General features: G+C 41.2%; 1 protein-coding gene across 4 annotated transcripts in view; it reads left to right on the top strand.

Moving 5' to 3' along the window:
• LOC139607708 (rap guanine nucleotide exchange factor 6-like) overlaps positions 1-24,204 on the top strand; it is a 146,268-nt gene that overhangs the window by 98,981 nt on the left and 23,083 nt on the right. For all 4 annotated transcript variants that reach the window (XM_071460834.1, XM_071460835.1, XM_071460832.1 and 1 more), the window contains 10 exons: positions 1,189-1,325; positions 3,445-3,603; positions 4,797-4,949; positions 6,227-6,391; positions 8,559-8,666; positions 9,147-9,350; positions 10,373-10,481; positions 10,619-10,862; positions 16,462-16,619; positions 22,334-22,574. In XM_071460834.1, coding sequence (XP_071316935.1) covers positions 1,189-1,325; positions 3,445-3,603; positions 4,797-4,949; positions 6,227-6,391; positions 8,559-8,666; positions 9,147-9,350; positions 10,373-10,481; positions 10,619-10,862; positions 16,462-16,619; positions 22,334-22,574 — 1,678 coding nt within the window. The remainder of the gene's footprint in view (positions 1-1,188; positions 1,326-3,444; positions 3,604-4,796; positions 4,950-6,226; positions 6,392-8,558; positions 8,667-9,146; positions 9,351-10,372; positions 10,482-10,618; positions 10,863-16,461; positions 16,620-22,333; positions 22,575-24,204) is intronic.

Consider the following 24,204-nt stretch of genomic DNA (forward strand, 5'->3'; position numbering starts at 1 on the left):
CACCCTGGCTCACATAGTATCTGGAAAATTTACATAACTTGAATAGATTTCACTAATAAAGTTCACTTGAGTTCAGTTTTGCTAATTTTTAATTACATTTTTATTAGCTTGGGTTTTGTGTATGTCCTATCCAGAGACTTGCTGGAAAAATACAGCAGAAAAACACATCTCTACTCTGCAGAATCTCCTGTTATCTGGATATCAATCACCAACTTCTTCAGGCCTCTAAGAAGTGTGCAAATAAAACAGTCGTTGAGGGAATTATCAGTCTTTGGTTGAACTGTTCACTACCTATAAAGATATGCTCAGGTGCGAGGGGTTGCATGTAGACATAGACGTCACAAGCTGAAAAAGTTGGGAAGCAGTGCTTTAGCCTATCTTGAATACTGTCATCAAAATATTTATAATTAGCCACCTTATAATTGATATAGATTCCATTACAGCCTGAGTTGAAACACTGCACTAACTAAAATAATAAGGGTAACTGGAGTCATTTTGTAAAGACCAAAGGCAAAGAAGGAAGGAGACGGAGTGGAAGCGAGGAAACGACAGAGGCAATAACAGCAGGGGCAATGAAAGGGAGCTACTGAGCCAGACTGCGTGGTGTGCACTGCAGGCTGCAGCGAGGTCACTCTGTTCTCAGCCACAGTGCAGAGGAGGAAGACAGAGGAAAAGTAGGGTGGGAGCAGAATGTGAAAATTTTTCTGTAGGCGTTATAAATCTTTTCATTTACTTTAAATATAGTATTCCCAGATCCAGGCCTCTAGTTTTAAGCAGAATGGTCATTAGGCTCCTTTAACTGGGTGAAAACACTTAGATCATAGATCTGGTGATTTGTTGTGCTGCATTTGTGGGATTTTGTATTACTCTGATTTATGGCAGGTTACTGGGTGCTAGAAAAATAGATATAGATAGATGATAGTACAGTAATACCAGAGCCTTAAAGCCTTGTGACGACAATTTTCACATTCTATAAAATGTTTTTCTTAGTATTTGAATTGGCAGTAGCTTTGCTGATTTATGTGAGTAAGGCTTTCAGCAGGGGGCATGTAAAGCCCATAAATTGTTTCAGGAATGCTGCTATTTGTCAGTGGAAATATCAGTGTATACTGTATGAGTGTTTTCCTGCACAAGAACTTATTTCTTATTTTTATCTTCTCTCCTCTTATTACTTTTTGTTCCAAATAGAGCAACTACTGGAATTCATGCACCAGCTGCCTGCCTTCGCCAACATGACCATGTCTGTGCGGAGGGATTTGTGTAGTGTCATGGTGTTTGAGGTGGTGGAGCAGGCTGGCACAGTCATACTGCATGATAAACAAGAGGTATGAATGGACTAATAACACAGAATTTACACAGTACTGTCAAAGTTATATAAATTTCTAAGAAAGTTTTGAAAAGAGGGTTACAAGTATTACATAAAAGTAACAAGGAGTAAAAATGTAATCTCAAATATTTTTTCATGTTACCTGCTTTTTTCCTGCATGTCCCACTTAGATTAATCATTAACAGGGTAATTATGATATGCAAAATGTGTTTTGTTTTGTATTATATCTGCTTCTTTAAGGCAATTACACTGAATTCCCTTAACAATTAGATTAGTGTGTATCTTTATTCATTCAGTGACAAGATGGGGCAGCTTACTCACTGATTCTTCATTTGGTCATTAATACAATTACAGTTAAAACATCTAATATGTGTCTTTCTTTAATCTACAAAACAGTGATGTAACCTTTAAAAAAAAAAACAACACAAACAAACATAAAAACATGAAGTGTGTCGTAATGGGGTGGCAGGGTTAAATTTGCAAATGTATGTAAAATGGAAAGCACACAAAAGGTGTAGAAGAAAGAACACAAAAAATACACAAGAGCATAGAACAATACACAGGAAAAAAGAGCACATACATTTTCATTGCCACATTTTCTGTTTGCACAGCCAGATACATCCTCACCATCTTCCAGTCTTTTATGAAGCTAACTCACACACAGAGATTGGTATGTGCAAAGTCACAGCAGAGTGAAAGCCCCGTCAATCACTTGAGCTGCTACACAGCTAATTAATTAAGTTACATGCCTGAGAAATGGGCGCTCATGGCTGTTTGGTTACACACAGCAGCATTAGAACCGACAGGCTGATAAATGGCAATGAACTGCCAGCCGTCCACCTCCATGCACACACAAGTTCGCACAAAGTATCCATGAATCGGCAGTACACATCGCGTGCGCGAATGTGCCTTCTTACTGTCCGTGTCGAGTCAGCTGAAGGACAGATCTCCTCCACTCCACTGTCTCTCAGTGGACTCGTGTTGAAGGTCAAAGAGAGGCACTTGGCTTCCTCTCACAAGTGAGCATGAATCTGCTAAGTGAGTGAGAGAGGGAAAGGAAAATAAAAACTCTAAAGTGGTCTAACAGAAGTAAAAAAAAGAGGTAAAGTGCTTCAGAAGATAGAATGGAGGAGAAAATGGAAGAAGAAGGAGCCAACAAGGCACTGTCAGAGTTAAAGTGAGGAGTGAAACCAGCAAGTTTCTAATTTAAAGAACTTCACAAGTAATGGTTAACCTACCTCTGCAGGCCTCCATAAATACTCATGATATAAATTCACAGCATATATGTTATAAAAAGCACTATATTCATGCAGACTTTATGAAAAGAGCTTCTGGAGGACTTAACTGTACAAAACATAGGTGGTTGATTACCTTACCTCACCTCACTTGTTATCATTTCATTCTTGCTGAGGAAGAAGTAGAGTGACAGTTTGACAGTCTGGAAAAAAGAGCGAGTAATGGGGAGAGAAAGTGAGACACAGTGAGAGAATTTGAGATGTTCTTGTTGAGAAACAGTGAGAGAATGAAAATGCAGTGAGGAGGAAATCTCAGTTAGAGTTGCAGAAGGAGCCCAGGGCTCGTTCACCCTCCCTCCATCTGCTTACACTCCAGATGAATGGCTTGTTATATTATGCCTACCAGCGCCTCTTTTTCAAAAGCCACCGCTAGAGACACAATACCTCCTTGCCACCAGAGTCATACCTCACCGAACACACTTTAAGCTCACAATATACTAAATGTCAGGTGGTAAAATATAGCCATTTTAACACTCATTCTTGTGCAGCTGTGTAGGTCTATTGAATGGATGATTGCACTACTTCTAAACCCTCAGATGTCTTACATTACACTCATATCCAGTGTGCTCTTTGATATATGATTAATTGCTCATCCACAATCAAATCATTTTATATTTGACACTGTTGTTTGTATGCCAACCCCAGTTGTATCTACATAAGACACTAAGTACGCATGATTGACTTAGCTATGGAAAACAGTATGAAAAGAAAGCACTGACAAGATACCATTGATATTGGTTGTAGCATCTCTCCAGAGCGGAAATGTTTGAGTCTGTATGTTTGATTATTTTGATGACGTCATCTCCATGCACCTGTCTGCAGCTGGACCACTGGTATGTTATCCTGAATGGAGCGGTTGAGATCAGCCACCCAGAAGGAAAAGTGGAGACTCTTTGTATGGGCAACAGTTTCGGGATCTCACCCTCGCTGGACAAACAGTACATGAACGGAGAAGTTCGCACCAAGGGGGATGACTGTCAGGTAAAAAAGACAAGAAAGAAAGTCAATAACTGTTGAACTGCTTGCTGCAAGAAGCTGATGTGCATTTACAGCCTCAGTGTATTTGTTAAGAAAGGGACTGTGAGAAACTGTTGCTGTTATTGTAGCAAAGAAAAAGACTTGATGACTGATACATTTCCCTATAAAAACAAACATCTTTGCTTGCACTGACATTTGGTCGACTCCACTGTGTCTCATGGCGCAACTAGAAACAATGTTGAATTTATATTGTGAGTGAAAATAGTGTGGTATTTCCACTGTTACCAAAACAGTCATGCCTTGATAATTACAAGAAGGATGTGTGTTTTCTTTTAGTCTTGCCCTACTTGACCCCATTATGCCAAATTTGCATCACAGTATAAGATTTGTAAAGTCTTTGTTCATTTCCTCTTTTGACTATAGACTAGAGGTTTGCAACCACAACTAAATAACTGCACATCTGAATTTAGAGAGTTTTGTTTTTGTCTTTCTGTCATTTGTTATAAAAGCTGAAATTTGCTGAGCAATGATAGCATTGTTTTTGGAGTACCTTTAAAATGCAGAATCTTGGTTATTAATTCAGTCACAGGCCTAATGTAATTTGTCTTACAGGTCTCTGACAGAAAGTTAGTCTTAATATAGAGCTGGGTGGCGTTTATAAGACCATGAACATTAAAAAAAAAAAAAAAAAAGCCTAGCTTGTACTTGTGGTAACTCTCTCAGTCTCGCAGTCCACACTGCCCAGTTCCTACAACGCACGCAGTATTTCCTGTCTTTAGATGCACAGGAAGTTGCAGAAGCAAATGCAGAAATTGATGATTTAGTCTGGGGAAGCACAGCAAGTAACAATGCTGTAGGGTAGCGAAGAGTCATGTCCTTGCGCTTTTTCTTAAGTGTGATAGGAAGAAATAGGAAGTCTGTTTAACTTCAGTGTCAGACTTTATTTAAGGATGCTTCTTCAAAGTGGCTATTTGAGAGGACCACCATAGGTACTTATGTTGAACCTCTTTTAATGAAGTTTAGTTAGAGTGAGAAATAGTCTTGTCTTCCTCCTTCGTCCGTCACTCCATCCCATGCCTCTCTCTACCCACCCTTATGTTTCTTCTGTGCTGTTGTTTGAGTACCCGAATGTGGTGCAGAGCAGTGTTCTGCTCTACTACAAGTTCACCCGCTGTCCCCATGTCATCCTCGACCAGTTCGTCTGCATCGCCCAGGAGGACTACTGGCGCATCCTCAACCATGTGGAGAAGAATACGCACAAGGTGGAAGAGGAGGGGGAGATTGTGATGGTGAAGGAGCACCGCGAGCTTGATCGCAGTGGGACCAGAAAGGGACACATTGTCATCAAGGTCAGTGACTTTGAAAGTCTTGTGTTGTTAGGTTTTAAGAGGTTCGATCAGTGGGTGAAGGGATGCAGGGTGGCCCGGAGTTCAAATCTAAAGTGGAATTAGACTGTTTTTTCAGCCAGAGCTCCACCTTTGTTAAGACTTGACTTGATATAGAAATACATTTAACCTTGTTTAAGAACAAATCCTTGTAGAGCTGAGAAAGGCAAGGCTTAATGTGCAAGATTAAGGTGAAGACACATGCCAATAAGATAATAAACATGTTTAATCCCACTCTAATCTTTGTCTAAGATGAGTAACTTCTCAAATCAGAAAATCAAGTAATCGCCTTTTTTTTTCCATCATTGGATTGGATTGATTTAAGTACCAGCTCATTATGAATCGACCATACCCTCACATATAGTATCTTGCAAAACATCAATGCAGCTGTTCTGTGTTCTTAGTTGATCGTTGAGAGGCACCGTTAGCACTATTAGTGTTTGCCAGAGCGTTTTCTTGTACGCTACATTGCAATGCGCTCCAAGGCCTTTTGATCCTTTTTCTCAAGCCTCCTGAGGCAGCCAGGTATTGATCGGATAATGGGCCTGAATGATTCTTTTGGCCGCCACTCCGAGGAAGGCATTCGGCTACAAAACACATCCAGGGGAGATGAGTCAATTCACAAGTGTTAGCATTTCCGCTTCTGTTTTTGGCTTTGTTCTTTTTGTTGGACAAAAGTTGATGTCTTTCTAGTTTCTGTTCCCCGTCTGATGAATCGTTTCCCCCAGAAACCTCTGCTCTGGTGACACTAACAAACTAACAGAAAACAGAACAGTAGAGTTTATGTGTGCACGTCATGTATCTGCTACTTATCAAGTTAAAGTCTTCAACATAGAAATCAAGACTCAAGTCCCAGATATTACATGAATTCAGTCTCATACAAATCCACAGCAACGATACCTCTGCCTCAAAGCTTCAGTGTGTTTTTGTAGAAATGTTCTGTGTGTGTGTGTGTGTGTGTGTGTGTCTGTCTGTCTGTCTGTCTTTGTTTTATTGATGGGTGGCTGACACTTCAGTTCAATAGCTGGATCTTATGTCCCTGTCACTTTCATGATTAATGTCAATATAATTTATTCAAATTGGTGTGAGTGTGAGAGTGTGTGTGTGTGTGTGTGTGTGTGTAGAGATTATGTTTGCCCTTGTGTCATTTCAGCTGTCTTACATGTGCATGTATGAGTGTGCACAGTATGTTTTCCTCTTTGTATCCTTATGTGTGTACACGTGTTTATTATTCACCCTAGGGAACCCCTGAGCGTCTGATCATGCATCTGGTGGAGGAGCCGTCAGTGGTGGACCCCACCTACATCGAAGACTTCCTGCTGACCTACAGGACCTTCCTGTCAAGTCCCATGGAGGTCGGCAAGAAACTGCTGGAGTGGTTCCAGGTGGACAGCCTCCGGGACACGGTGAGTGTGTGTGTGTGTGTTTTGTGTGTGTGTGTGTGTGTGTGTGTGTGTGTGTGTGTGTGTGTGTGTGTGTGTGTGTGTGTGTGTGTGTGTGTGTGTGTGTGTGTGCATGTGTGTGGACTAGTATTGCTGTCTTTGTTTAGACCAAGTTCATTTTTAAACCAGGGTAGTGAGGACATTTCTGCATCATGAGGACTTTTGGGTCACTCCTCTGTACTTCAAAGGACTGTTTGAACATTAAGACTTGGCTTTATGGTTGAGGCTTGAAGGGGGCTAGGGAATGCATTATGTCAGTGAAGGTCTTCACAAGTGTGTGTGTGTGTGTGTGTGTGTGTGTGTGTGCACATGTGTGTGTGTTGTCAAGTCAAGTCAAGTCAAATTTTATTTATATAGTGCCAAATCACAACAGAAGTTATCTCAAGGCACTTTCCAAATAGAGGAGGTCTAGACCTTCTCTTTAAAGTTTAAGAAAGAGATCCAACAATTCCCACCAAGACCAAGCACTTGGTGACAGTGGCAAGGAAAGACTTCTTTAAGAGGCAGAAACCTCAGGCAGAACCAGGCTCAGGGTGGGCAGCCATCTGCCTCGACCGGTTGAGAGAGAGAGAGAGAGAGAGAGAGAGAGGGAGAGAGAGGGAGAGAGAGAGAGAGAGAGAGAGACAGAGAGAGAGAGAGAGAGAGAGAGAGAGAGAGAGAGAGAGAGAGAGAGAGAGAGAGAGAGAGAGAGAGAGAGAGCAACTGCACTGATAGTAAACAGTCAACAGTAATGAGCAGTAACAGCAGTAACAATAATGTTAATGTTAATGATAATACTGCTACTTATCTATGTCTTATCTAGTATGTTTGTACAAAATGTGGATGGATCAAAGAAAGAATGCATGTCTGCACAGGTGAGGAGTAATAAAGCAAAAGTTTGGAGGGCTTTTTTTGTTTTTATGGTTCAGCAAGATTTGAATGTGTGTCTGTACTTTTGAGTTTGTGTGTGTTGGGCTAAGAGTGGACATGAAAGGTCAAGTGGTTTAGCTGGGTAGGGATGTGAATGATAAGGTGTTTCTATGTGTATAAACATTGCAGGGTAGTTTAAATGAGGGTGCTTATGTGCCTACCGCCACTCCCTGTGTTTTGTATTCATGCATGCTGATGGAAATTCATGTGTTGTGCCGCTCACATTCGGATCAATAAAAGTTCTGCCAGCTCAGCTGTCCTTGAGCCCAGCAGCTATTTGTTCATGCCTGACCCTCCCATTGTCCATAACTGCTTTAACCTAAGATTAGTCTTGTATTGTCAATAGTCTTTATGTGGTTGTCATTCAGGTTTATAATCTCCAGCTCCATTAAACAGGATCTAATCCTGCACAGAACGAGCAGGGAGAAAGTAAGGAAATGTTGAGAGGGGAAGAGAGAGGGCATGAACACTCAAAGAGAGTGGAAAGTGGACATTGATTGATGCTCTGTGGTGATGTATCGGTTGTCTCTCTCACCTTTTGCAAAGGTTAAAACAATGTTACCACCAGTCTAAATTTGCAGACATGATTGTTTCCGTATGCTGTTTGCTCTCAGTCTTTTATCTAATTAATCAGCGGTTAAACATTTTCTCTGCAGTCATGCACATGGTCATTATTTAGCCTCCCTGCTGTTTCTTATGTCTTACCAGTTACTACAGAATTTATTTACTTATTTATTTGTTTTTCCCAGAAAATAAAGACAGACAGAGCTGTAATTGGACTGAATAAAAACATAATTCCACCACTGGGGATGCATCCGGTCTGAGTAACAGTTGACTTGTTTAGCAGAGATTAAAGACAGCATTGACAGATTTAACCATTACATATTGATGAGAACTATTTTGCAAATTTTGACAGCATGGTAACATAATGAATAAGGACAACATCACATTTTTGTATTTATATTATTAAGAATTTAGCTACTACAATGTCCTTGAGCAGTACACAGTATCCCCAGGAGGCAGTCCTTTAAAAATCACCTCTGACCCAACCCCCACAGAAACAACACTCTGCAAGAGCACTCAACGAATGTCTAGTCAAAGCAGGTCGTACTCAGATAATAAAAGGTCTCTGAAGAGTAAAAATAAATTAATACAGGAGCTGTGTGAACATAAGTGTAAGTTTTGTGTCTCAGCTGAAGAAACGTCTCACTGTGTCACACAGGTAACGAGAATAGTGCTGCTGTGGGTCAACAACCACTTCAATGACTTTGAGGGTGACCCGGCTATGACACGCTTTTTGGAGGAATTTGAGAAACATCTAGAAGCAACAGTAAGTTCAGACATTCTCAGACTGTCAGTGCATTTCAGGTGTAATTGAGTCTTTTGTCACTCTTTACTTAACTTTGTTCACGCAGTACATCGTTCACTATCCTCTAATGTCTGTTTTGCTCCTTGAATCTCCAGAACAATAGATTTTTTTCTACAAATATTCATCGTAACCCCAGCAAGAGGTCACACCTCTGCTCCAGTTATTACTCTGTTAAAACTATGTTAAATAACAGGATAGCAGGAATCTCCAAAAACATACCTGTCCTTCATGTCCTGTCAGAATAGTAGCTCAGATCAATCAATTATTTCTGTTATCATGCAAAAACAAAACTGTTTTTTAAAGCAGCTCTAAGCATTTACCACATGATTACATTTGCAAGTTGTTTTTACATCCAAAACACTGCACACCTTTGGAGACAACAGCCAATTTAAATGCAAGATTCCTCAGGCTCATCATTTTCCTATTTTCCTTCCTCGTCAGAAAATGAAGGGCCATTTGCGTTTGCTGAACATAGCATGTGCAGCCAAGGCCAAGTGGAGACAGATCACTCTGCAGAAGGCATCCAGGGAGTCGCCGCTCTACTTCAGCGTGCAGGGAGGCAGCGAGAGAGGATTTGGCATCTTTGTAGAGTCGGTAGAGGAAGGGAGCAAGGCTGCAGAGGCCGGACTCAAACGGGGAGATCAGGTGAGAGGACACAATGCAACAGTATGGTACTGTGTGAGCGCAGAGTCAGCAGTCTTATTCCTCTCATCTGACGTGACAGTTTGGTTAAACTGAATACACACATGAGCTCATAAAATCTTTGATAAAATAAAATCTGAATATTAGGCTTCTAATCAACTCGCACAATCCCATAAATGTGTAACATGCTTAGACATTTCTGCAGTTTTATTAAACTTATACCTTTTACTACTTGAGTATAAATTTGTGTTTACTTGATCCTTGAGATGTCTCAGTTTGTGGCAAGTTCACAAGGCACACATCCTGCATATTTCAGGCATCACTGTGACCAAAAACCAGTGCGTTTAGTGAAAGATTGTTTGATCTGATGAGACAAAAAATTGCAAATCTCTGCCTCTACAGGAGGAAAACCAGGTATCCTTCATCACCTGGCTGATATTATCCGTACTGTGAGGGATGGTATTGATACTTTAGTAAAGCAGGAACTTGGAGGCTGTATTTAGGGAATGGAAAAAGGAACTAGATACAATGGGAGGTTCTTACAGATGACCTTCTTCAACTTCAAATATCATTCAACAGCTCAGCCTGATGTTGAAGCTTGAACTGCACTAAAAAAAAACTTCTGAAAGAGCACAGTTCATTAATGCACTCCATAAAGTCTGCTGCAGCTTGAGAAGAACTGCAAGAAACAAACTGAACATAAAATGTGCATCCAACTACCAAGTTTTGATCAGAGGCAGAGAGGAAGTTTTGTTTCGAAAAACCATCTTGACTATCCTCAAAGTATATGATCCTTGCTGGTCGGAACTTTGTCTGTTCCCATTTATTTAGTCCAAAGTTTGTGTGCTTCTTTTTTGTATAGTTCAAAGTCTTGTTGTGTATGCTGAACAGTTAGGTGTCAGTTATCTTTACTCTTGATGCTGTTGACAGACAAAAACTTAACAGTATGAAAGCAGTTCTCTTTGATCGCCAGTGTTTTGATTCAGCCCTGCTATAATTTTATCATAACCTCTTCCTTGTTTCAGATCATGGAGATCAACGGTCAGAACTTTGAGAACATCTCCTTCTCCAAAGCCACTGACATCCTGAGAAACAACACACACCTCTCTCTCACTGTCAAAACCAACATATTTGGTGAGTGAAGTCAGAGTATTTGTGCTCACAGTCTAATGTACAAAGAGCACAAACTGCTGCAATATCAGTGCTAATCATTTCAGATGTTGACCAGTCCTCCTCCTCCTCCTCCTCTCTCTGTACCTCTGTCCATCCAGTCTTTAAAGAGCTCCTCAGCAGGATTGTGCATGAGAAGAAAAATGGTGGGCCTCACATTCCCAAGATCCAGGAGAAAAAAGGCAATCGATTCTCCATCCCTGACCTTCCTGGAGACATGGAGTTCCCCACAGACCACAAGAGCACCAGGAAGATGAAGGCCAACACTGTGTCAGGAGGACGCAACAAGATCAGGAAGATGCTGGAGAAGACGCGCTTCAGCATACTGCCACCCAAACCATTCAGGTAAGAGGCTCTATGTAAACACTGGTGCCTGTATCAATACAGGCAGTGCTTGAGTAAAGTGGACTAAAAGTAATATGTATTATGTAATTATGTCCATACAACTATATAAGAGAGATGGTCATTAAATGGTCAAGTGAAACAAACCATCATCAAATCCATCTCACTAATTAGATGTGACATGTAGCGATGTTGTCTCAGTCACAGCTAAAACCACATATACAGTACATCACAGAATTTATGAGGAAAATTTTACATGCTGACCCAAAAAATGGTCAGATAATGAACACAACATGGCATGAATTTAATGTCAGAGATAAGTGGATTTACAATCTACTTCATGCCTGAATCTGAGACCTGCTCTATAAAAAACACTTTAAAGCAAGTTGGCTGGCCCACAATCCTGTCTACTGTCTCTGCATCGGTATTGTAGCAAGCTGTGACCATCTGCAGACAGGAAATATTGGAGGCGTGAGCAGAAATCTAAGGTTCTAGCTCTCTGACTGAGCTGAACTGCTCACAAAGCGGCAGAAAAACCCATTTCAGCCTTCTCTCGTGGCGTGCATGAGCAGGAAATTGAACAATTTCACCCGAATCTAACTGTAGTGCGTCCTTACATTTTTTTGGTAGTGCACACTGAAATGCAAGTCCATCCCGTTTCAAGCTGTGGTTGCAGGAGCATTGCTCTGAAAATGTGGCGTTTACTTTTGCAGTTGTCTTCGATGCATTACTCTTTAATTAAGCTGGTTCAGCACTATCTTCAGGTTCCAGCCAAATCACAAATATGTAAAAGGCAGCATGAGCAGCACCATTGCCATCATCATCATCATCATCATGTAACCATCATGGTTGTCATCCATAACTAGCCATTGTACTTGCAGCATCTGGAGCAATTGAAGGCAATCGTGCAGATCGGGGCTCGCGTTCAATATTCCACCCGTAACATGCTGATACAGACTTGATTTCATTTCATCATTTCACGCCTCTCCAGGCCTCATTAAACTCCATACTGTGTCAGTGCTGGAGAGAGAAGATGCTGTTCTCGCCCTGTCAATTACAGAGCTAACTCACACACACACACACACACACACACTTGCATAGACACTCTCAGATACATCCTCATCCCCTCACTTTTCTATCGCACTGTCTCCCCTCTATCACTTTCCAGTGCTGCAGCGATTATGTGCACAAAACCACACAGTTTGCATGAAAACTGATTATGCTCTGTCTCATAACGCTATACGCTATCACACGGCCATTGATCCGACTCAGCGCACAGCTTCCAGTAGCTCTCTGCTGCCTTCTGTTTATTGACCAAACAAGGGCTTTCATTGCTTTCATTCTGCTAGTTGGCACCATTGAAACTGCTCCATGATTCAAATGAATTGATGGCTGATTGAAGGGACTGGACATGAGACAGAAGATTCAGGTCAATCGGGATTCATCAGTGCCTGTTGTAGGACGAGAATTTGAGAGAAGGCAATGTTATAAAGTTTTCTTGTGTGTGTGTGCGTGTGCGTGTGCAAAAGGTACAGACTGTTCTGAGGACAGCGTAATTTAAGATACTCTGCAGTTTTCAGTACACCCACCCACACACACACACACACACAAACTGGACTCGCTGTGATTTTAAGGACACATTACATTAGCTCTCACAAACATGCAACCTGTGACCACCGTTGCTATGGTACAGTCTCTCTCTCACAAAGGCAACTTTTTCAATGCTTTTGCTCACTTTTTAAATCAGGCATCATCTGGCCAGATCATCATCTGTCAAATTAGATTTAGGCGAATAATCTTGTTTAACAGTTTAAAATCCTATTCTGATGCCTTTGCCTAACTTGCATGCGTACACACAACCCACTGTCTCCGCTGCTGCTTCTTTCTGTTCTTGGCCGACATTGTGCGCCACTTCAGACCGGGATTTTATATGACAAGGACACACTGGCAATAAACAAGTCGTTTTTCTGCCAAATTAAGATGTCAGGGTCTGTGCATCCACCTTTACACACATCCCATATTGACTTACCCAGGTGATTTACATTCCACAGATTGGAAAGCAATAGACAGAGGTCTTAGCCTGGACTCAGTTTGTCTCAGAAGTCCAGGTGATTTACTGAGACGATGATAAAACAGGAACCCCATGTCCCATGATGCCATTTTCATCCTCCGTACTTCTTCATGACACAGTTACATGTGCTAAACCTTAATGCATATCACAATAACTGTTATGGGATTAAGTGTTTGTGCATTGCAGCATTCACCCAGCAAGACGATCACATTTTGCTTCATGCTCACTGCACCACTGCTGCGCTGCTGCTCCACCTGCAAGAAGAACAGTTCAGGAAATTATTACTTTGGACTGCAGCTCTGTCTATAGTCATAAAAATAAGTTGTTGTTTCAGCGCTTGGGGAGGATCATTTGGGTGGGGGGGGGGGGGGCAACAAACAAGCAAACCAACAACATAGAGCTGAAAGCAGCGATTTGTTGAAACTTAACCTATGTTTAAATCAAACCTCCAGTCAGACCTTCGAGAGGGGGCAGAGCGAGGGACTTTATCAAGCTATAGCTGCCTTTGATATTACAGGGAAAAATAAAAAGATCATTAAGACATGAAGCCGGTTCACTATGGGAGGGTGTTGTTGAGATGAGAGAGCTGCTGACCTGTGCAGTCAGGGGGTGTGCTCCTGTGGCTGATCTCTCTGTCTTCATTTTTATGCACTATTGAACTTTTCTAAATTGTAACCAAAGCAAATTAGAGCTGCAATTTTTACTCCTTTATTAATTAGTTGATTAACAAACTGCTTTTTGACATTTAAAATATATTTGTTAGATATTTTATAGACCAAACGATATATCAAGAAAATAATTGGCAGATTAATCAATAATGAAAATAATTATTAGTTGCAGCTCTAAAGGCGATATATATATATAGACACTTTGTCTTTCTATGTCATGGTCCTGATGTGCGTCCTGCTACTTGACGACAGATCACCTTGTGTATTTTTTGTAAATGAAATGAAACAGTTAAGTTGAATTTCCTCACTTTCCCTGCAATTTCCTGTCATGTGTTGTATATAAATCTATGTTGGCGTTGTGAAAATGCTCCTGACATTTTTCTGCTTATTTATTTCAGCAAACCTGTGTGTGTGTCCAAACTTGAGCTGTTGTAAAATCTGTCAAACCTACATGTGTGCGTTGTTTCAAGTGTGTGTGAGAAGAAGAGGCCTTGTCTTTCATACACAGGCTTTGTCGCTTTGCTGATTGCTGAATCACTTCAGCAGAGCTCTGCTTCTGTTTTTTTGTTTTCTTTTCGTTTCTTTTTCTTTTCAATGTTGTCTCTCTCCCGTTTGTCTCCGCTGCTTCAGGGGCCTGTTTGGGTAAGACCTCTTGTGTAACTCCCCATCCTCAGACCATTTAATTCAGTATCCATCTGCAGATGTGCACAACACAGCAGGCAGCGCACACACATACTCATACACTTACCAGCTCCGCTGACCTTCAGCAACATGATTAGAGGGCTGAATTTGAATTTCAAGGTGCTTCTTCTCTTCATTTTCTCATCCAAATTCTCCAATTAAATTTATGTTCACCATTTCTTTCTGGACTCAGCTTGAGAATTCCTGTTATTCAGACAAATTTATTCTTCAAGGATGTTGCAGAAAATATCCCAAGGCCTCTGTTTATTGGTGTTAAATAGTGGATAGGAGTTTTTATGTTTAACTGTCAGCCCTCCTGGCATCTAAGTAAATCAGATGAGGACCTGCGTGCATACGTTTCCTTTTATTCTTTTCCAAAGCTACACATCTTGTCTTTGACATATTTACTGGCATTATTTTCAGTTACTAATAAATCTTAAAAACGTCATCATACCTAACTCATACTGAAGTCATTTGGACTGTAATCAGGTATCATTTGGTCTCTGTCTTGACCCCCATTGTTCCAATTGTGAATATGATTAAACTTGTGATACAGTCAGGTGCTAACAGTGCCGGTCCAGTCTTATTTGAGCCCCGTGCTATCTGTATCAGGCTTGATTTCATCATGATCCTCTTTCTAAGCCCTCTTTGTCTGTCTCTCCTCCGTTTTACCCCACCCTGCATATGCCTTCATCAATTCTTTACGTTATTCTTTCCTTTTTTCTTCTATTCTTCATCTGCCCGTCTTTCTTATCATCCTTCTATCTTTTTCTCACCCTTCTTTCTCCTCTCCTTACCTCTCTTTCTTCCCTCTTGCCTGCACAGCACCTGTCGACCGGTGACTCAAAGATTACAGAGGGTTTGCTACGGCAGCACACAGCTGTGTTAGTGGAAGCCCTGCATTACTGCACCATGTTCAGTACATATTGTACAGACACACACAGCTAGAGGGAAGCCGCAATAAGTATGCAGGCAGGATCACTCTATTACAGACTGTGACTTCAACTCAAGCAATTCATACACACATATTTAACTGTGTACAGTGTGTATTTAACGTCTATGTTCTTATTATGTGTTTATAGTTTATTTTTAGACAGAAATTCTCTGAATTCACCATCTTTAAATTGCTTAAGTCAATTTTAGCTGCTGTGTAAGCTCCTAAAAGTTTTACATTAAGTTCTGCAAAAGCTGTGCATGAAGTTGTTATCCAACCTTCAGTCAGCCTCATGTATTATTTGAAGCAGGGCTATTGACTCCATGGGTTTGTCTCAAAAGAGTTGCCATTTCCACCACATGTATGCACTATTCAGGCATTCTAATGAGGCCATTAATGTGAAGGTTGGTGTTTGCATTTCCCTGAGCGGGGCTGAGGAGCCAGGTAGAAAGGCTCCTGTCTGTCAAATCCAGTTTAGCCTCATAATGTGGCCAGCAGCTGGACACACACATATGAGAACAAAGGGGCTAAATGCTAGCACACAGATGTATGCGGAAGCAAAGAGCAGGGACACAAATTAAAAACACCTGAGTTATGGGAAAACATCAGAATGAGCTGAAATACTCTTATTGTTTCTTTTCATACATGCTCCTCTGTTTGCAGTGTTTGTGTCTGTTGGCTCGTGTATACCGGTCTCATTGTCTCGTGTCGTGAATGTGTGTGTTTGTTTGGTGAACTTGTGCGCCACTATCTGTGAATGCTCCTTATCAGTTACTGCCATTCATGAAACCGCCTCAGATGAGTTTCAGCTGTGTCACTGCTGCATATTAAAAGAAAAATATAGTGATATTGATATACTGTGTTGCCATTCAGCAAGAGTAGACGCTTCGATTAAATCTCCTGATGTGTTTTCTTTCTGCAGTGTTATGAGTTGTGATTTTAATATGTTCTCCAGATGAAGGGAAATACACTCACTCTAATACCTGTGCTTAAAAGTCATAAAACAAGGAGGGGGAAAAACATTCAGGAGCTTTTTGAAAAATGTCTACTGTTGCAAAATAAAAGCTTACAAGTTCATTTTAGAGCATGGAGTCCATCTCTGATGGAGAAAATCTAATTTTCCTGTTCATGTCTCTCTCTCTCTCATAATATCACACCCTTTTCCTTTTCACATCATCCCTCTTTCCCCCTCTCCAATCTCCCGCTTCTCGTCCCTCGTCTCCCTTCTGTCCCCACTTTTTTCTCCAGTGATGGCGGCATGGGTCAGTCTCAGGATGACAGCATTGTGGGAACCAAACAGTGTCGTCACAGCGTGGCCATCATGCCCATCCCTGGCAACCTGTCGTCCAGCAGCCCCGACCTGCTGCAGCCGGCCACCAGCGTCCTCGATTTCTCCAACCCCGCAGGTAAGAAAGTCTTACCTGACTCTTCTTCTTCCGTTGCTTTTCTCTGCTTGTTGAGGCTTCAAACATTATCGACATGAACAACACCAATCCCGAAGAATGTTTCTTACTTGTTTTCCGCTGATTGGCCCGTGGGGGACGTTAAACATAGTCAACTTAAAGGATTATTCAAGTTTATCGCAATTTATGGACTATTTTTCATCAGTTATGATAAATAAATTACTTTTGTTTTTATCCAGAAGATCAGTCACGTTTACTCTCATCCCGTTTCTCAAATTATATTTGTCTTACTAAATGCGTTTGATTGTCAGTTGCTTAATCTTTTTGAACACCTCAGACTAAGGGTCAAACCACAGCAAGTCCTGCAATTAAGAGAAGACCTGCAATCCTAAAAGCATCTGAAAAATACCATTGTTTTATTCTTATATGCGAAAACAACTGCAACAAAACTTTCATTATACCCACTGGCAGTTGCTCATGACCTTCATGGCCTCAGTCATCACTGAGTATCTCAGGTGTCAAACAACTCAGCACTGCTCTCCTGAAGCAGTTTGTCGCATTTGACTCAAGACCTCAGCTTTGTTGAGTGATGGAAGCCACTTGTGGACTTGAGGACTCCAATGCTCAGTGAGCACTGAGACGCTGAACAGACAACCTGTCACCCATACAGAAGTGAAGTGTAGTGCTGGATACAACTGACTGTCTGCAACACAAACTCTCCATCTCTCTTCTTTTATCTGTCTCTCTCCTTGAAATAGACACAAACTCCTGATGAACACTTTGTGCTGACAAAGGAACATACATTCAGTCACTCAAAGCAAGCAACAGGAAGGTTCCAGCATAGATGTACACACCTTTCACACACACACACGCACACACACACACACACACACACACACCAGGGTGTTTTTTTTTTGTTTTGTTTTGTTTTTTGGAGTGCCACAGAGCTGCTGCGGAATTGTGTCCATCTGACATGAATTAACCTCCTGGACCATAAGACTTATTTATTCCTTTCCTGTCCGGCGGGTTTCTGAGCCCATAATTATTTAAACTGACACGGAGCAGACTGTGTGCGTGTGTATGTGTGTGCGCGTGCGTGTGTGCGTGCATGTGTGTGTGTGTGTGTGTGTGTGTGTGGGAATGTAAAACTGAGGGAGGGGAGAACAAAAAAGAGAAAGTGGAAAGGTGAAAGAGTGAATATGGCCCTGATTTATTCCACCAGCCATTTGTCACTGAGGTCCACACACTCAGAGAGACGCACACACACATACACACACCTCCCTAGTGTGTAGACCTATACATCATTTTACTAGAGAACAAACGCACACACCAACTGGGCCTCATCAATCACCCACCATTATATCAAGTTTCCTTTAGTATTCTGGCCTCCAATTAGATTTAATAGTAGAGGATAGAACAGCCTGCTCAAACAAAAGCCCCTTATCCAGGTTCTCTACAGGGCTTGTAGTGTCTCCACAGTCCTACCTGGAATCACATTAGCAGATCAGAGGAAGCCCAGATGCATCAGTATCACCTCTCCACTGTCCATACTGGGGAGTAGGAGCAACATGGTCACCAGTGTTTTGGGGTATTTTAAACTCCTGATTTGTCAGGCTCATTAATTTATTATCTGGGATAGGTACAGTTTCTGACAGCTCTCGGTTTGTTTTAAGGTCCCACATATGTTGGTTTTCAGGGTCAAATCTTTTACAGTATGTCTTTGTATTCGATTTTATAATCACATATCTGTTGGAATCTTATTTTGTGGCTGTTTCTATCACTATAATCACTAAAATAGTGATTAGTTGCAGCCCTAATTTTGACCTGATATTTGCCTAACATGTGGCGCTCTTGATGGCACTAGCACATCCCTGCTTCAAACAACAGAAGCTGAAAGACTCCGAGAAAATGGAGCATGGACGTTGTTCATTTTACTTCTTAGAGATTCATGCTCATGTGTTGTCTCATGTTTGTAAACCAGTTCTCACTCGTTCATCTTTTACCCCTTTATTTCTTTGTTTCTTTTTCCCTCCTCTACCATCTCTCCAGTCCTCTTCTCTCTCTCCTGTTGCGTCTCTCACTGTGATTTTAAACAGATGTTCTAGTGTCGACATGATGAGTCATACTCCCCTCTGGTTTCCCATGAACAGATTAAGGCTACACTAGAAACTCCACTGGTCTTCCCTCCTTTTTCTGTCATGATGTTTCCGACCACTATGTGTCTTTGTACTCCTCCCACACTCTGTCTCTTACTCTCATATTCACTGTGTTTTCTCTTTTTCCTCTCTGCTTGCCAAGCCCTGGGACTGTACTGTAAGTATAAATACCTTCAGTGCCACTGTTTGATTGTGCTTCAGTAAATATTCCTCCCAAATGCTCCCTTCAGCGTTTCTTTTTCTTTCCTGATTCAGAAGTGTTTTTTTTTTTCCCGCACTCCATTTTGCATCTCTGCCTCCATGAACTGCCTCCTTCAAGCTCTGGGCTCTGACCTTATAGCGTGTTTACATTTCTTTTTGCTTTTCAGACAGTATAGTATGATTGTCAGAGTCAGGACATTTTGGTCAGTTTTCACTTTTTAAGGTGTAGCGTTCCAAATCTACACAGTCTCACTTTAAGCTTTACACAGATCTTAGGCCAGGTCTCCAAGAATGAACATACATGAAGACGTGAAATAGACTGTGTTTTTGGAGTCTTGGGTTTTCCTTTTTGTGTTACAGCCCTGGTGTTTAACCCCCACCTGTATATACCACTCTCCTCTGAGCCCCTCCTCTGAGCTGTCATACCCTGCCCTCTGCTCTGGACACTTTCATTTGTGATTTATGTCTTCTGACTGTATGATGGAGTGACTGGGAAAACCATTGACACACAGCGAAAGGGAGGAGGAGGAGACTGAGGCTTGTAGCCTCTCTTAGTGCTGTGTTTGCAAAATCCCAAGTCTTTTTTTTTCTCCCTGTGTACAAATCCTCTTTGGCCTCAGTCCATAAATATGTTCTGTGGTGTTGATGAAAATGAATGATACCTTATTAAAGATGATAATTGATTGGATGTTTGGCTGGGGGGGGGGCAGCCCCCCCCCCCCCCGGATATGATAGCCAGCTATTTAGCCAAGAGCTTCCCACACTCTAATCACAAATCACAGCTAATGAGACACAAAGCATTTAGCTTCCACCCAGGCCACCCTCACCACCCTGCTGCACATAAACAAAGGAGCTCTGCTGCTGCAGCATCACAGAAAACAAGCACACTTAAAAGTCTGATGTAGTCTCTGTGGTTTTGATTCTAAGAGTCCATGTTTCTGTAGATATCACCTTCAGTAATCATTTGACTGTCATATTAAACATATGTGTCATGTGGCCCAAATCAATAAGCTCACAGTCCTTAAAGAGGTTATTCATCACTGAGAAACATCAAAACATCAATATGTCCACATTCTAGGAACCAGTAACATGAAACAGAAAAAACCTGAGTGAAAATCAGTCATACCAGCAGAAAAACATTGGGAGGCTTGTTTTCAAACCAAGCAATAAGTTGATGAAAAACTGTAGATATGCATAGGTATATAAATAATATTAAAGGTTATGCAAAGTTAGAGATATCTTGATTATGTGTAAGTACATTTGCAAAATTACAGAATAGATAAGAACCTGTGGGTGTATATATACAAACAGAAAAAAGGCCCTAAAGAAAAAAGAAGACGATGATGACTTTTCAGTTGTTGATTCATTTTACATTCAAGAAAGAAACTAAAAGCAGCAGCTGAATGTGTGCTGTCACATCCAGAATGACGCAACTTCCCCCTAAAAATCCTCACTTCTTTCATTCACACATCAGATATTCAAACTAAAAGTGACCCCTCTGAATCCTGTATACACACACACACACACACACACACACACACACACACACGTTACAGATGCAGCCCCTTAAACAAGCACAGGTGATTGATTATCAGCATTTATTCTAACCTTATTGTCACTGGCTTTGCCTTGTGCAATTTGTTTTTGTTTATTGTGCTGCAGCTTTAATGATGATAATAAAGGCACCCCAGCTATTGTCATGTAAACACACACACCTAGAGACCCACACTGTCACAGACAGATCAGAGATCCATGTTAATAAGGGTGAAGCTAATGACTTTGTGTCTGAGCACGCTGAACACTTTTCTGGTTGATAAACATGAGGAAGCAGGTGTGTGTGTGTGTGTGTGTGTGTGTGTGTGTGTGTGTGTGTGTGTGTGTGTGTGTGTGTGTGTGCAATTGCTTGAACAAACTCATCACTCAAACACACCTTTTATTTTTTTCAGATGCCACCTTTTCTTCATGATCTCCCTCCATTTTCAGTTTACATGATTGAACTAAACCACTCAAACACACACAGACGCACACAGAGAGAGGCACACTGGAGCTGTATGACAGCTTCATCTGGTCTGTCAGAGTCCCTCTCCACTTGTCACCGTGCAGTGTTCATAACTCACTGTTTTAAAGCTCTTTGGCTGGCTGTGGCTAATGGGCCGTACCCTCTTCCTTACTCAAACACAGGATCTTTAATGCAATATTTCACTCAGGGGGAACGTTTCTATTATTTAACACACATCACACTCTGAAAGTCGCATGCATCTGCTACAGCATCAGCTGCCCCCAGGAACTGAGATATAAATATATATATATATATAACACCACTAACATTCAAGCTTTCCTTTTGGCCTCTTGCTGTTGATTATTGTCGTAAATCAAGGAAACAATAATACAGTATGTCAACTAAAAAAAAAAAGACTCATTGTGGGGGATGATGCAGTTTTATTATTCTTATGAATTATTCAGTTTTGCATCCATAGCTTTTAAATGGTATATTACATAATGCAGTTTATTAAATTATTTAGCTTGAAGTGATTAATTATTAAATGAAGAATGAATGAAGTTTTAAATTAACGCATACATCTCCAGGTCTTTCACAGTCTGAAATGACCCTGACTTGACTTCACTGAGGAAAAGGTTTTCCTGTAACACCATGTGAAAGGAAACTTTGGACATGTGCATTTCAGAAAAGGCTACGGTGTGAATGTTTACTGTGACTGATGAATAACCTGTGATGTCAGTGATCACGGCACGTGTCAGTTACAACATTTGTTTTGCACAGTATAAGAACAATTACAGTCTGTGTGTTTTCATGTGTATGTGTGCGACGCTGCAGAGGCCGGTAACATAACAGCCACTGACATGAAAAGTACAAACACAGTTAATTAAACTAAATCTAAGCATGTAAACAGATGTTGTGGTTGTTAGACAAAAATTCTTTTAGTCATGTGCAACATCATCATACAAGTCTGTGAGATAACTGACTTTTACATAAAGACTGACTGAATGTATTTAACCACAAGGCGGGAAAGTAAATGAAGCAAGCTGTTGTGACAGTGGGATGATTCAGTAATGTGGGTGGTAAATGTAAAAAGTCAGAGAAGTTGAATTTCATTTTAAATTTAGGTTACTGTGACACCAGTAACTGTAGTGTCTTTGACCTTTTGGCAGGAGAGTAGTCAGCTCAGTCTGTTCAGAGTAGAGGACATAAGTCCTGTCACTTGATCGACCTTAATAATGTAATGAATTACATTACATTTATATGTATTACTGCCATTAGTCACAGTTGTGGTATCCTCAGACTAAAACCATCAACCTTAATCAGTCACTGACAGCTCTCCTCTCTCCTCTCTTCACTCTCAGACATCCCAGACCAGGTGATCCGGGTGTTCAAGGCCGACCAGCAGAGCTGCTACATCATCATCAGTAAGGACACTACTGCCAAGGATGTGGTCACCCACACTGTCAATGAGTTTGGCCTCCTCGCAGCACCCGAGACCTACTCCCTGTGTGAGGTATCGGTTAGCCCAGAGGGAGTCATAAAGCAGCGCCGCCTGCCCGACCAGCTCTCCAAACTGGCCGATCGGATTCAGCTCAACGGCAGGTAAGAAGCAGAGGAAGTACGCTGGTGCTGAATGTCATATTTTGGAAAATCTTATCCTGAGGACTTAAACAAACATTTGACTTTACAGTTCATCAGAATGTGTTTTAAGATTTCAGTCTTAAAGAGTGTCCAAATGTGGCAGACAGGAGAGTGTTTCTGTCTTTGCAACTGAAAGCAAACGAGGCAACAGACAAGAATACTTTCATAAACCAGGAAGCAAAAATGTTTCATGGTTTAGAGAAGTACATTGGTCATGGAAGAGAGGCATGGATACGTACTTACCTCTGATCCACAGTGGGGATCTTTGACAGGAAGCAGCTGGAAGTGGAACACAGTATTTGAAAATTTATACAGACCTGTGTTGTGTTGAAAGCTTGAATGACGAAACCAAAGACGTAACCCACAGTAGTTTGAATCCTGAGAGATGGGAGAGTTTTCTTACTTTCTTTTTCAAATTATTTTTGGTTACAGAAGGCCAAACAGTGCTCACTATTTTGAGCTTTATTCTGTTAAATGATTTCCACTCCTGTACTGTGCAAGAATTTCATCCTTTACCACCTTCTACCCATATCAGTGCTAACACAACAGCTCCTGACTCAGACTACATGAGTTTGACTTTAGCACTACTTGCTCTACTGGAAAGTTGATCATGTACACGGTGCATGTATATTGATTAAATTCTCTTCGAGCAGTGGTTCAATCCTCTTCCTGGGGATACAGGATGCGGTCCTTTGATGTAGTTAACTCACTTACAGTAGCTTTGCAGAGGTGTTAATCATTTCGTGAGTAAATGGCTTAGGGGGGAAAACATTAGGGCTCCAGGTCCTGAGGAGCAGGATTCAGTGGAATGATAAATCAAGTGGGGAAACATTTTTAGTTTCTACTCTGGGCAGATCACAAGCTGCAGTTCGTCCCATGAAAAACCAAAAACAACAATTTGTAGTTCAGTGATGCTGTGTGTGATCCCAAAAGGTCACAGAGTCTGGATTTGTTTTTTTCTCCAACAACAGTCTGTTTTTACTTTGTTGTGGACACAACTAAGAGATTCAACATCACTTATGTGGACACAGTCTTTGTGTGATGATGTGTGTTTAATTTTTTTTTCACATTGCCACTATGTGTTTCTTTAGATGTTTCCCGGTTTGTTGTTGTCTTTTTGATGCCAGACGTATTCCCTTTTAAGATGAAAGTTGGTAGGACATGAAGGATAATTGGACAGCAGCCCTGAAGTCTGCTTTAAAATGACTTTTCCATCAGTTTTTCACACTTTTCTCCCTCTCTCCCTGCCTCCTGTGGTCCCTCATCCATCCCCTCCCAACTAGGTTAGCATAAATATTTCACCCTCTGTCAGGGGTGGAGGTCTCAGCAGACACCATGGCATGTCTGGAATTATTCATACACACACTCACGTGCACACACACAGGCATAGATACAGAAAGTCACCTCCTTATACACAGTCACGCATCTGTATACATATAGACACGCATATGCTGTCTTTCAACAGCTGTATATATTTGTATTCATGGGTTTCCTGTATTTGCATCTATACACACATTCTTACCAAGAAAGTCTCAAAAATGTATGGACACAGTCGCACAAATTCAGACAGTCACTCACTTAGAAGACACTT

This window comes from Trachinotus anak, unplaced genomic scaffold (assembly GCF_046630095.1).
Source record: "Trachinotus anak isolate AG129_WGS33_773 ecotype Australia unplaced genomic scaffold, CSIRO_AGI_Tana_v1 ptg000024l, whole genome shotgun sequence".
Lineage (NCBI taxonomy): Eukaryota > Metazoa > Chordata > Actinopteri > Carangiformes > Carangidae > Trachinotus > Trachinotus anak.